Source organism: Mirounga leonina, unplaced genomic scaffold (assembly GCF_011800145.1).
Source record: "Mirounga leonina isolate KUSES-001 unplaced genomic scaffold, KU_Mleo_1.0 Mir_151, whole genome shotgun sequence".
Taxonomy (NCBI): Eukaryota; Metazoa; Chordata; class Mammalia; order Carnivora; family Phocidae; genus Mirounga; species Mirounga leonina.
In genome coordinates, this window is record NW_023270377.1 from 87,435,145 (window position 1) to 87,450,782 (window position 15,638).

Genomic DNA, 15,638 nt, shown 5'->3' on the forward strand with positions numbered 1-15,638 from the left:
TTCTTTCTTTCTTTCTTTCTTTCTTTCTTTCTTTCTTTCTTTCTTTCCCTCTCTCTCTCTCTCTTTTTCTTTCTTTCTTTCAAACATGAATAACATGATCATTGCAAACTAATTGTGGTCTAGGGTAAGAGGCCATCTGGGTCATATGATCCTCTCCTGCGACAGAAGAGGTAGTGAGCCATGTATAACAGCTTCACCAGCTACAGCTTGGAACAGTAATTTCAAAAAGACCAAAAAGACCCAATAATAATGGCATATATCTACTATATTCATATTACCAAAAAGTAGGTGTCAGTGATCCTACCTGCTATAGAAAATAAGGAAAAGAATATGATCCCTTGTATCATCACTGTTGAAGAGTTCAAAATGTCAAGAAGTTTTGAAACAGTTGTGAAGCAGCATATATAGGTATTTGTTTCCATACAATGCTAACAGAGACATAGAGGAGAATTTAGACTGAGAGATCAGAATTATATGTGGTTGATTAAAAAAAAGAATGACTGTACATAGAGAGACTATGCTTTGATAGCTAACAGATGGTTATCCTGCCCCCAATGGAAGACAATGTTTTCTGCAAGAGAAGGTACTCTGTTCTAACCCCATACTTCTGAGACTCTATGATGTTATAATCTGGAACAAAATAAACAAGCAGCTATGATGATAGAGACTCAAGATTATTGTTCTCATAGTTCTTTTTGCCTCAGTGTTTCTATGACTACATTTACTTTTTTTTGTAACAACAGTTGTTGCATGTTACTTAACTGTTTGAAATCATATTTCCTGAAATGGAAGATGGAAAGTGTGATTACAAAAAAAATTAGCAAGGGGGCGCCTGGGTGGCTCAGTTGGTTAAGCGACTGCCTTCGGCTCAGGTCATGATCCTGGAGTCCCAGGATCGAGTCCCACATTGGGCTCCCCACTCAGTGGGGAGTCTGCTTCTCCCTCTGACCCTCTTCCCCTCTCATGCTCTCTCTCACTCTCTCTCTCTCAAATAAATAAAATCTTTAAAAAAAAAAAATTAGCAAGAACAACAAAACCCCCACATTCCCTTTTTTTTTTTTTTTTTGCTGGGGGAGGAAATGCCAACATTTCTTAAATCATAAGCTAAAGTCTTCCTACCAGCTTTGCTCTAAAATTATTTTATACATTATATTTTAAAACTGATGGCCAACTGAGTCCTATACCTCAAAATGTAAATTTTTCCAAGCTATTTTATTCTGATCAGCTGTTGAATAAAACACATGGCAAATTTACAAGTGACATTTTATTTTCTAAAGCAATAGTAAAATATTATTAGTGAAACTGTATAATTTCAGTTTGGTTAGATATCTATTGGGTCATTAAAATATTTTTTAGAATATTTAATATAAGGGCACCTGGGTGGCCGAATTAAGTGTCCCAACTCTTGATTTCAGCTCAGGTCATGATCTCAGGGTTGTGAGATCAAGCCCTACATTGGGCTCCTCACTGGGTGTGGAGCCTGCTTAAGATTCTCTCTCCCCCTTTCCCTTTGCCCCTCACCCCCACTCGTGCACATGCAGTCCCTCTCTCTAAAAAAACAATTAAAAAAGAATAATATACAAAAATGCATGTGTATATAATATATATTATATACATTACATACATTATATATACTACATATAATATGCATGTATAATAATACATATATATATTATATATATATGCACATCCAATAGGCATCATTTCACATATTCATTGAGGGATTGAATGTTTTCCCTAATAATATAATGTGTTATTTTGTCTTATGCTGCAGAGCGAACCAGAAAAAAAGACATGTGTTATATATGAAATGCCTACATATAATCCCTACACATAAGACCTATACGTATTTTCACTACTGAACATCACTGGAAACATTTTAGTGTCATACATTTTTTTAGGATGTTCTCAAGAGGAAAAAAAAAAGTGATATAGACAGCCTGAAGCATCATTATTTCACAGATTAAAATAAAACCTTTGGCACCTCCAAAAAGGATGCAATTTTTGACAACAGTATTGTTTATATTCTATATTCTAAATGACATATATTGTAGTTGAGGTCTATAAGAAAATACTGGTTTATTTGTATTTTTTGAATGCCATCTAAAATTTTCAAAAGGTATGCTTTTCAGGGAAGGCAAAGCTAACTGTACTTTTGGGTGAGAGTGATATCAGACAATAACAGATTGCATTTTATGTCTTAGGAAATCCAGTGCTCTTATTACTACTGAAATCCTCATCCCAAAAATGAAGACAGATAATTACAAACTGATACTACAAATGTCTGGGGCAGAATGAATACATGGTTGCTTCAAATGCCAAATAAAAAAATCTCTGGAGACATATAAATGTGAGATATACATGCTGTTGCTTATACTTAGTGTGGAACATTTACATTTTGAGACCTTAAATCAGTTTTTTGTTTTTTTTTTTAACAGAATTCTCTTTCAGACTACCCTTCTGTTTTGAATATACCTGAGCATTCAGGGACTAAATGAATAATTCTTTACCATAGTATAATTGTTTGGATTTTCCAAATGCCTTGCAATTCTAATAGTGAAGTCATTTTTAATTCAAATATAATTAAAATAAAATTATATGCTCAGATCTGAAATGTTCAGTTCAGTTTGATGAGTTTTGGCAATTTTAGACAGCATGCAAAATATGATCCAGAACATTTCCATCCCCCCAGAAAATTCCCTCATGCACCTTTTAGTCAATTCCCCTAACATTCCCCTCCACAACTTCCAACTCCTCTCTATCACCATAGATTACTTTTGCTTGTATTTGGATGTCATATACATAGGTGCATATGGTATTTACCCTTTTGCCTGTGAATTTTTCATTTGCATGAAGTTTTAAAAACATTTCTAAGTTATGTCTTAAGAATTCATAATTTTTTTTTATACCCGAATAGTTTTCAGTTGAATGGATATATTCTCACTGGGTATATCTTAGAAGGTGATTACTATAAATAAGGCTGCTCTAACAATTCTTATACAAATTTATTTTGTGAACATTTGTTTCCATTTTTCATGAACACTTAGATGTAAATTTGCTGGGTTATAGGGTAATTATATGTTTACCTTTTTAAGAACCAGAAGAGAGAGTTTCAAGTCCTTTGTATTCTCATGAAAATTTAGTGTGGATTTTTTGATTTGAGCAATTTCACTAAGTATGTAGTGGATTCTCATGGTTTGAATTTGCAGTACATTTGTGATTGATGATTTTGAGAACCTTTGTCATTCAAATATCTTTTTTGTTTTTTTTGTAAAGTATCTTCTCAAGTCTTTTGTCTGTTAATGTATAAGATATGTAGGAATTTCTATATATTCTGGATCTAAGTAATTTCCCAGATATATATGGTGCAAATATTTTTTTTAATATGTTGCTTGCCTATTCATTTTCTTAATATTTTTAAAGAATAAAATATTTTAATTTTCTGAAGTCCAATTTACCAATTTGTTGTGTACTATTAATGCTTTTTGTGTTCTGCCCAAGAAATATTTGCCTCCTCCAAGATTATGAAAATATTTTTCCATGTCCATTATGTTTATGATCGTATCAGATTAATTTTTGGTATGGAGTATGATGGGTTAAGATTTATGTTTTTCTTATGGATAGCCACTTGTTTCAGTAATATTTGCTAAAAAGGACTTTCTTTGCCCATTAAATTGACTTGAGGCCTTTGTTGAAAATGAGCTGACCACATATGTATGTTTATATTTCTGTATCATTTTTGTTTAGTACTATATTTTCTCAATTACTATAGCTTTATAGTAACTCTTGAAATCAGATACTGTAGATTCTCCAACTTTTTCTTCTTTTTCAGTTTTGGTTTATTATTCTAAATCCTTTACATTTCAATATAATTTTAGGATAATCTATTTCTTTAACAATAACGAGCTAGATTTTGATAGGAGTTGCATTAATTATATTAATTTGTAGAAAATTTTAACAATTTTGAGTTTTCTACTCCATGAGCGTGATACATTGTTGCATTTTCCTAAGCATTATTCAGTTTTTCTCAGTAGTGTTTTACAGCTTTTAGTGTGAAGATATTACACAAATTTCACTAGTTTTATTCCTAGGTATTTGTTATTTTATTGATACCATTGTAAAAGTTTTCTTTTTTTTTCAAATTTCATTTCTGGTTATTGCTAATATAGAGAAATATAATTAAATATATATATTTTTTCCTTGTATCCTATAGCCTTACCAAATTCATTTATTGGGGACACCTGGGTGGCTCAGTTGGTTAAGCGTCTGCCTTTGGCTCAGGTCACGATCCCAGGGTCCTGGGATTGAGTCCCGCGTCGGGCTCCCTGCTCCGCGGGGAGCCTGCTTCTCCCTCTGCCTCTGCCTCTCTCTCTCTCTATCTCTCATGAATAAATAAATAAAATCTTTAAAAAAAATTAATTTATTGCTTCCAGTAGTTTGTACATTTTCTTGGATTTCTTTTGGCATAATGAGAAACTTAAATTTCTCTTCCACTCCTGTATCCCAGTCCACTTTCCCAGTTCTTGCTCAAAAAACATCATAGACACCAGATTTTTTTTTTTTTTTTTTTTTTTTTTTTCAGAAGTAGCCATGTATGTACAAGAGTCAATAGTTACCGCAGTATACACCATATACAGTTTTACATTTTGGTAGTCCCTCTGGGAGGATCAAATTTGTAATAGTATCTGTAATTTATGTGAAAACATATTAAACTTAAAAAAAAAAACAAGTTTTCAGATACTCCATTTGTTTTCTCCATATTTATAATACCCCCCCAAAATACTGCATTGTTCTAAAGCTATTTACAATTTGAATAGAAAAGTATACATATTGTGAGCATTTTATATTAATTACTCTAGAGTATTATAAGTGGAATTACATATGTTCTGTTCTACAATTAGTTTTTTGGGCCAGTGATTTTCAATCTTGGCTGCTCATTGGAATCAGTCAGCTAGCTTTAATAAGAATACTGATGTCTGGGTTCCACCCCAGAGAGTCTGATTTTATTGATGTGGGATATTGACTGGGCAAAGGGATTTTTAAATTTCCCAGGTGATTCTCATGTGTAGCCAATTTGAGAACTGCTGTTTTACCTTGCTCATAGTTTCCTATTAAAAATATATTTATATTTATATTTATATTTATATTTATATTTATATTTATATTTACATTAATCTCCTCAAGGGAGACTTTAAATACAGAACAAGCCTATACGGGTTGTATAGTTTGTATTTGTAATTTTTATAAGCAATGTCATGGATCAAAAAGTTAAATAATTTGGAAACATAAAATTTGAATAACCTTGCATAAGGCAATTAACCTTTCAATGTTACTGTTTCTGCATGCCCCAAATGGAAATCTTTGCAATGAACTGTAACTTGTTTTTGTTAAGAAATAAATGTAGATCTCTTTCAAACATAAAATATGATACAAATATTTAAACATAGAAAAAAGAAAGTACAAATAGGATTTAGGAGAAAAAAAAAAACCCTCAAAAACACTTATTGTATCCATCCTCAAGTACCTATTGTGCATGTTTTGTAGCCGTGGGAAATTGCTTGGGGCTAATGTTCTAACACTAGGTCCTATAGTCTATTTGTCTGATCCAGTCTGATCTTTCTTACTTTTTTATATTCTAAAATTTTAAAACAATATTTAAAAATAATGCAAGAAACATGTAGAGAGGAATAAATAAAGCTAATGTTAAACAAAAATAGAGTAGTGGTTTCAGAGAAGTTTGTTTTAATTGCCAAAATGAAACAACCATCTACATAGTTCTGTACCAAATCCCCTATTTTCAATGGTCATTATTTAAGTTCCAATCATCCTAACACAGTTCTTGATTGAGTGAAATGTGCAAAATGCTATGTTAAAACTTCTACAGATTTTAAGCCAATTTTAAAATCTAAATTTAGGTGTAACATAGGCAAAAAAGATATATCACAAAACACAGTACTCAACACAATGACACAAATTGGGGTCTGAGTAATCATTGGCAGGCTGGTAGGCTGCAAGGAAGAAAGGGAGGGAAGGAGGAAGGGAAATACAGGCTCTTATATGTAGACATATGTAAAGATATCTATCTATAGACAAATTTGAAGTCTTTCATGAGAATTTCTACAGAAATGTTAAATTTTTCTGGAGCAACATCTGGATATAAATTTCTCCATTGCCATTTAATACTTTTTGTAAAATTGAAAAAATTAAACTCTTTCAGACTTATTTTTTCTCATTCATTTAAATGCATATAATAATACTTCTGAGGGATGTTATGAGGATTGAATATGATCATGTTTATGAAAATGCTTAGCCAAGAGGTGGGTTGGATCCTCAATAGATGTTCATTATTTAATTTTCTAATTATATCTAAATCACTTTTGCTTTCATAATCTTATTTGAGTTTGAATTTTATAGACACATTTTAAAGGAAAGAGTAGCAACCAGCAACAAATAGCTTATCCTCTCCTTTAGTTAATTTTTTTTTTACTAGTGTGAGTTGTTAAACTCACTGTGCATCTCTAAAAGAGCTGAGAATAAGGAGTTGATCTAAGTATATGAAAGGAGAATGTGTCCTAAATTGTACATTGACATTTCTAATTTTATTATCATTATATTATTGAATCTATCCCATCTTTATGTTTCAGACCCTTGCTACTCAGTATGTTTCATAGACCTAAGAACAATGTCATCACTAGAGAGCTTCTTAGAAATTCAGATCAACTCAATCACAATCTCCATTTTAGCAAATTTCCCAAGTAATTTATATATATGCATTGAAGTTTAAGATGCACTGCTTTAAACTATATACAGTTAGCTATTACTCTTATAGAAACTTAAGAATATGTAACCTAAACTTTAAATAAATTCTTATTGCATGCATTCTGCGTCTGTCTCAGTTTGAACACAGATTTGTTGTAAAGAGCACTAAAGCAAGAGTAAAAACACACAAATATATATAGCGACTGTGCCATTTAATGGTAGTAAAAATTCATCAAGCTTCTAAACTCTAAGTCTGCCTTTTGTCATTTGTAAAATGAAAGGCTAGTTAATACCTGTCCTTGCACTCAGTGGGGGATTGTTTAGAAGTTCAAGTGAGATGGCACTTTATTAATTTTCAAGGTCCTTACGGGTGTTAAGTTTTATTATAATCTATAAGTTTAGATCAGTTGATAAGTAGATTATGAGTAAGAAATTCTTAGGGAGAAAGACAAGATGACAGTCTCAGGATCTGATTAATACCATTTTTTTTCTGCCTTAAAGAAGATATAGAAGGTGGCTTAGGGAGGGAGTGTCCTAAAGAGAATGGTAGTTCTTAATAATTTTTTTTTTTATTGATTTGTGTTAACTTTATGTGGGTGGGCCAATCAATTGCTTTGTAATTAGCTGGTGATGAAAGCATGATTGATAACAACATAAGACAGTAGGGTGAATTTTATTTAGCACTTGCCTTCAGCTTTTCCTAGAGATGCTTCTCAATTAGTAACTGATTTAAGGTCTGAGGAAATGTCATATGCCCTGGATTTGGCATGGCAGTAAGGGTATCATGAGGGATATCTTCATGGAAGTCAAGGACAAAAACTGTGGCTCTTTTTATTACAGATAAAAAGACTTGCGGACCTCACGAATTCCAGTGTAGAAACAACAACTGTATTCCAGATCACTGGCGGTGTGATAGCCAAAATGACTGCAGTGATAATTCAGATGAAGAAAACTGTAGTAAGTAACTCTCGCTTGAGAACATTGTGAGCTTTACAGCATATTTAATAAGCAGGATAGCAATTTTTAGCACAGTTAAGGTATGAATTTGAACCTATCTGTCCTGCAGCTCACATTTTTATACATATATTCACATTGGACAAGAATATTCAGACTAAATTGACCTGAATCTCAAATGGTAGAATTATTGAAATGCTCATACTGGGAGTTATTATCTTATAGTTATCAGAATTGGTATGAAAGTATCATGAGGTTTAATGCAACCGATCAGTATGCAATGAAGTGAGCCCTTGATGCAAGTTCATACAAAGAGCTGAATGATGTGGAGACGTACAAAACACATCATTCTTTAGTGGATGGTATTCATTTCATTTCAGTCTCAAATCCTTTTACACTACAAATTTACCCATGAGCATCTTTCAGCGAAATATCATTTATTCTCTCTGGAGTGGTGAACACCATATGTATTCAGGATGCTTTTCTCTGAAAATAGAATAACACTATTATCATCATCTGCCTCCTGCATTTTTATGTAATAAATTTAACAGACAATAATTGTCCAACAATTTTATTTTCTAAAAAGTATGGCAGTATGTAAAATTGTGACAGCATCTTTATATTCTAGCATTAATTTCTGAATATATTTCTTACCAGCACTTTCTCACAGTGCTGTTTAAACAAAGAAAGCAATATAGTCATGTTTTAAAATAAGATACTAATCAAATTCTATTTATTAAATATTTATATTCTGCTACTTCCAGAAAGGATTTGATGATAACAATAGTGTCTACTCTTATACATTGGACCAAGAGCATTCATTTCCCAAGACACAGGAGATGAAATAGAAATTGTTACATTAAAGCATTGGAATATGTTATATGAAGGTACATAATTAGTAGAGTCACAGCCTTACTAAACCACTTGGATATTCAGTTTGCAAAATATCAACTTTTTAAAAATGACTTTTGAAACTTAATCTGACTGGTGTTTAAGCATCAGGTACATTAAGTATGAAATCTCTGGATCATTAGGGTTATGGATTACTCTGATTTGGGACCTTTTATTACTCCTTCTGCACATATAGATCTCTCAACTGATCTTACCCTTTAAAAAGGTAAAAAAAAACCTGCAAAGAGCTGTTAGAGTGTTCCAGATTCTTTTGTATAGCAGGTTTTCAGATTCTATCCAGTGATTAAAAGAAAAATCTAATGAAGTAAGAGTGGCAGGAATAGAAGAGCAAATACAAAAAAGAAGCAATTACATATATACTTTCTATTTAATTCACTTCTGTTTCAGAGCTTAAACATACAGAAAACTACTTAGCTTAATTTTGGATACCTTGAGTGTTCGTTATCAGTAAACTACCTGAGAAGAAGTGCCCTATGACTGAAGGATGTTGAGAACAGGAGAGGGGAAGTGAGAAGGCCACGTTGGAAACTTACATCTTTGAAAACCCTCTATTCAAGGGGTGGTTGAAATTGTGTGAGAAGTTAGGCTACTGCTATAACTGGTGAAGAAGGGGAAGAAGAATGAAGGGTGGAGATAACCTGTTTCTGGTCTGCTGGGGTTTCCAAAGTGGTTGACTATGGTTTTGCTGGCATCTCCTAAAAGTCAGTTTTTCATACGAGAACACAAGGAGAAGGAACACGCCTCTCATTTGTCACTGGGAAAACTTATAAATCACTATAGCCACAGAATCCTTAAGAAAAAGCAAGAGAGTGGCTGCAATGCCAAGCATTTCAGTATAAAATACCCAATTATGTGTGATCTTCTTTTAGTGCCCATTCATCCTGAGCACGTGGCCTAAGATAGCAACATTGATGAATTTGCAGGGAACAGGTGACAGTGAGCAGGAAGGAAGCATATTACAGTTGTGACATGGTAGGAGAAAGGGCATACACAGGACCAGTATCAGAGAATTGGTAACATGGTAGACATGTAAGAATGTGTAAGAGGAAGGATTGAGGGATCTCGATAATTGGGTGGTGTTTGAAGATACCATCTGAATAGAGATGAGAAAGTTCAAACATCGAAAATGCCAGAAGTTCTACATAGACAGAAGCTGAGTCTATGAAGAGAGAGAAAAGAATACATTATAGCTATATCAAGCATCTGGAGATTGGTCATATAGAAGTCAGCTTTAGAAAAAATACTTCTCCCATATAAAATGCTATCAAGATATTTGCAATTTCTCATTATTTTTGAAACTATTATAACTTCATGTATATGATTATAATAAAAGTATTATTATATATACATATAAATTACTATTTATATATATATTTATATATATGACTCTATGTATATCACATCACATGTATAAATTTAATTTTAATATGTATAGATGGTAACAATATACCCAAAAATATAGCGGTATACTGTTACCACTTTTTCTAAATATCATTAGTCAATGGTATGCATTTTGTTTCACCCCTGGCAATTATTGTCAGCAATTATTAAGTAGAGAAGTCAGGCATAGATAATAAATTAGCCTTAGAGTTAAAAAACAACAGCGGCTTTTTTTTTTTTTTTATTTGACCACATTCCATTAACCAACACTCCCCTGCATTCCATTACACCGCTCATTTCTTTATCGCATGTATCTGAGTTCCTCCTTAAATATCTGGAAATAGTGTAGGGAGCAGGGCTATTTTTCAGGGTCCAGCACAGGGCCTGACACATTTATAATATTAGCAATGTATTGTTAAAATCACTTTTGGACTTACTTGTTTATGAATCTGATATAGAATTTACTCTTTAAATTGTGTTGGAAATACTCCAGGCATTGATCTGGGAAGTGTCTGAATCACAGTGGAGCAATTAACTGCGACGATGTTTTAAATCTATTATGCTTTCTACTTTTTTATATTTATATGGGATAATTAGTCCATTGTCATTTCTTTATCATCTGCTGATGATTTCCCTTGCTGAGTGTTCAGCAGGGATACTGTGCCCCAACAATGATTTAGGCTTTTAAAAACAAGAAAATTTTATTGTTATTGGAGTTATTTTGTCATCTGTATCAAAGGTTTGGAAATATCTGACAAATCTCAGCATCTATACTATCTTTATCAGCAACAAATATAAAATATATGGCATGTCTGCCTTCTAAGTAATTGTGTGCAAAATAAATTATTTCCCATCTTTGCATTATTAAGAAGTAACTAACAATCCAATAGATTCAAAAGCACCAAATAACTTGATCAACCAAATGAAGGTTTTTGTAGAGAGATGAGCTGTGTCTGCCTTATTTGAATTTCTAGTTCTTTCACACTGAATTTATATCAGAAGATTATTTGTATAGCATGTCAGTTACACTAATTGTATTCTAAAAATTCTCCTCAGATGCTTACACCCACATTCATATAACTTTTGAACTTAGCACCAAGGCTTTATGATAATATACCCAGCAGAGAAATTGAAGTCTGGAAGCCTTTCTGCTCTGCCGCTAACTCTGTGGCATTGAAAGTCACTTTTATGTTCTAAACTTAGTTTCCTCAATTTTGTGCAAGATGGCTTCCAAAGCTCTTTTCAGTTCTGAGCCTGTATGTTTTTGCCTTCTTTAGCATTGAGGGAAGTGACTTTTCCACACAATGTCCCTATTTTTTATTCTTACTATAGAATCCAGATCAGCCTTCCGAAACATGCCCTGTCAAGGCTTCTTTTTGTTGATTTGGCATGTTTAGATGAGATTTATGGAATTATTCATGTGTGGGGTTCCCTATCTACTTTAGATCTGGGGACATAGGTAGTATCGGAGAAAGTTAAGGTGATAAAAACATGTTGGAAATACTGGGGAAAATTTCACACTCAAATTTTCTTTCCAAATGGGTTATCTTCCAGGTATGATTGTTTTATTTTGTTGTTCTTTTTAACAAGAAAAATGCTAACTCTCATGCCAAGGTCTAAAAATTGGTCTTTTACTTTATCCAGAAAAGATCAAAGGTAAGAAACAATAAGAGAATATAATCCCTCAGGACCTTCTTTCATAACTAAGTTACATTTTCCTCGAGAGAATTTCCTTTTGAGATACCTAGTGGCAAAAGATTCTGAGGCATATAGGTGAGAGTTAAAAACAGACTGGCTATCCCATTCCTTGATGACACTTGTTTATGTATAAATAATTAATGATTATTATTCAGAAGTGGTTTTGCTGGCATCCTTAAAAGCATACTAGAATCTTACAGAATTTCATATGCACTGAAAAAATTTTTTCCAACAAATCACTCAGTTCCTCTGTGCCCATATTAGAACAGAGTAATTAATAATGTTAGCAAAGTCTCTATAGAACAACCATTCTGTGGAATTATTAAGCAAATGCTTTTTGAAATACGTTATAACCTTGTAACTTGTTATCATCTTAGATCAACAACATCCAACCCTATAGCAAAGTGTGTCAAAGTTTGTGAAGTCATTGTTTGGCATATGACGAACAAACTTGTGTTTAATTAGGATAAAGGCAAGTTAAAATATTAAAGGAAAAAAAAATCTCATTCAGATACCTCCAAGTCCATGAAATTCGATATTTCTACTGCTGTTACTTTTAAACACCTAAATACAATGTGTTTAAAAAATACTCTCTAATTCTTTAATGAAAATCATTTTGATTGTTATTTTCCATTATCAAATAGATTGAGCACTTCTTTATTAATTAATTTATTAATTTCACTATAATTTCTTTTCCCTGAGAAGAAAACTGCATGTCTGCAAACAGGAGGGTGGGATGGCTTCAGTATGGAAGAATGAGAAGAGAAAAAGGATTCTCTTTTATTTTTAAGTGAAGTAGACATTGCTAGCCATATGCCTTCGATAAGTAACTTGACTTCTCAGGACTTTATTGTTAATCTCTGTAATATGTGAGCACTTATTATTTCCTCAATAGTAAGGGGGACCGTGATATGGCCTAGTAGTAAATAGTACAGACCCTAGTAGCAGATTGTGTAGGTTCAAGTTCAATACTAGCTCTTCTGCTTGCAGGGTGATTGGGAGAAAGTTCTTTATCCTCTCTGTGCCTCAATTTACTCATTGACAAAAGGGTCCTTTAATGGCGCCTACCTTATACAGTTGTTAGGATTAATTGTTGAGTTAATTCACGTACTTAGCATTAACTTCACCTAGTGCTTAACAACAAATAAGCAATCACTAGCTGGTAGTAACTACTATTGTTATAAATAGTGATATTAGTATTAATACAGTTGTTTTTAAGATTAAAACATGGCACATGTAAATATAATGCAAAGACAAAAAGAGAAACTGCTATTGTCATGCTCACTGAACAAAGGAGTGTTGAGAAATGAGGGGGATCCTCCTGTTAAGTGGCTTTTTCTCATCCCACTGAATAGCATTTTGTCTTATTCATAGCCTGAAGTTCACACTGTAGAAGAAAGCAAGTCCCAAAGCAGAACAAAATGCTGATACACATTACACTTTCCATAGTTCTTCCAGTGGTCTCAGGAGGGATCTTTACATAGAAATGTAAGAGCCTTTACAATACCAAACATTCATGATGTTACCCTATAGCTAGAAACTGAGTGATTGTGTAGAGCAATAGTCAAATGCAGGCTGAAATAGCCACAATCTTTTTGCAGAAAATTAGGCTTCATATGGTTACTCCTTAAATTAAATTTCTGTTATTCCCTCTTCACTTGAGTAAGAGTATTGCGTGTGAGGCAGCTGCAAATACAGTTAATGAGTAGAGAAAACAAAAAGGGGTCTTTCATCCTGCCGGATATCAGTTCTATTTAGAGAACAAAAACTAAACAAGAGGTGATCTCGAGCAGTCATATCGATTACCTGCAGGAAAAAATTCCTAAAATCCTACTTCATTGTTCAGATGAAACATACTCCGTATCAGAGTTAAGCCAAGTAGCAAGTCATACTTCTTGGCTTATATCCTATGGGGAAGATGGTGAAGCATAATTAAATCAATAACTGGCAAATTATCTAAAATGGCAAGTAAATGATACAGGGCATAAGCAAACAATTGCATAAACAAAGAGGCAGTACTTAAAAAGAGAGCCTCCTTCTGTCCCTTCCACTCTTACCCACCCAGTCATGTCCAATAATATCCCCATGTGCCCTTCTTTTTTTAATGAATTCTTGATTTTCTGGAGGCAAAACTGAAGAATTAGAAAGTCATTAGAATGCAAAGTAGAAGTCAAGAGCCAAAGGCTAGACTTACTACTCAATTAATAAATAGCCCCATGGGTACAGAGTCACAAAATGTCTTACTTTAACGAAAGGCATAAAATGAGAGAATTCCAACAACTGGAAAAGATTTGTTATTATGCAATATGTAGATTTTTATGTCTTTTATTTTACTTTGATGTTGTATTTTTACTAAATGGTAGGCTATCTTTTGTCTCTTTTTCAATTTGTTTCTGTAATACCACTTTCTATTCAGGACTTTAGAATAAATTTGAAAAACCATTATATTATGTCCCAAAGATGCTTCATGAAACACTTTTTCTAAACAATTTATTGGTTCTGCTTGGCTAACCTCTTTTTTCTTAATGCTACCTCATGCTATATGTCATATAAATTTAGAATGCAGTTGCATATAATAGAATGAACCTGTGCTATTTTTCTGTCCCTAGAGCCACAGACCTGCACAATAAAAGATTTTCTCTGTGCCAACGGGGACTGCGTTTCTTCAAGGTTCTGGTGTGATGGAGATTTTGACTGTGCAGATGGCTCTGATGAGGTAGGCAACTTTGCAAAACCAAGCAAAAAAGAAAGTGCTTTAGAGTCACATTTATAATTATTGTTATTCAATCCAGTAAGTGTGACATGGACAGTTCTGCAATGCACTTTACTCCTGACACAATGAGATAAGTAGCATTATGTCTAAGTGCTGTGCCACACACACCCAGCACAGGGAATAGCTCTTGTGCTACTATTGACAGTCAATTTTATAATCTGTTTTACCTCAAGTGGTGAATGGCTGGGTTGGGAATAGGATGTTTGGAAACCTTATTCCCTATAGCTGATGCCTTTGCCATCTGTGAATTTGTGCATAAATTTGCTACAGTATTTATAGTCAGGACTAATATTTGTATGCATTTTGAACAGTTTCTTCTCCCCAGTCTCTTTCTTCAGTAGATACAATCTCGTAGACTTCGATGTGGGTCATCAATTTTCATGAAACCACAGGTTCAGCTTTGCTTAGATGATGAATCACAATCCATTTCTAATAAGGTCTATGTACACACAGCTTAAGTGAAAAAGTTTAGAATATCTCAGGATAATTCTGTAAACTTAGATTGTGTTAATGCTTATAATATTTCACACAATTTATTATTTATGCACCTATGTATTTGTGGCTCAGCTGTTAATTACTCCATAAAGCTTTTAAAAAAAAGCATATGACACAGAGTTAATATTTTTTTCTCAGTCAAATCTAAAGTGAACTGTAATCCTTTACTTTCCAATATCAGAGAAAAGTCCAGTAATAGTCACTTTTCATGATTTTCTCTGTTAATGATTTTCCATATTAATATCAGGAACACAGCACTGGTGAAATCAAGCCTAGTCAGAGATAAAGGAAAATTGAGGTGTCTGGTCTCAGTGGCCACCATGGTTCCTTCTATGGTACAATGACTTCTGAGAGCTCTGCTGCTCTGGAAGGTCTCACATATGGACCTTCCCCTCATGAAGGTCCTCCCACTGACTATAGGTTTGCCTAGAGAGAATCTTCTCGGCTGCTGTAGAGGTTCTGTGTTTCAGGTCAAACTTCCTTAGTCATCCACTGATTTCCTGCATCTTTAGGAGACACTGTAAGTCTCTAGTATTTATAGAACCCACACAGACTTGTTCTTTACCAGTCTTGAGGTATTCTTCTTAAGATTGGACAATTCTCCATTCTCACACTGTGTTGTAAAAGTCCCCAGTCACATTCAGGAGCCTAGATTTTGAAAACAAAT

General features: G+C 33.4%; 1 protein-coding gene across 1 annotated transcript in view; it reads left to right on the forward strand.

Moving 5' to 3' along the window:
- Positions 1–15,638, forward strand: part of LRP1B (LDL receptor related protein 1B) — a 1,834,834-nt gene that overhangs the window by 1,680,193 nt on the left and 139,003 nt on the right. The window contains exons 67-68 of the mRNA XM_035008121.1: positions 7,600–7,716; positions 14,313–14,419. Coding sequence (XP_034864012.1) covers positions 7,600–7,716; positions 14,313–14,419 — 224 coding nt within the window. The remainder of the gene's footprint in view (positions 1–7,599; positions 7,717–14,312; positions 14,420–15,638) is intronic.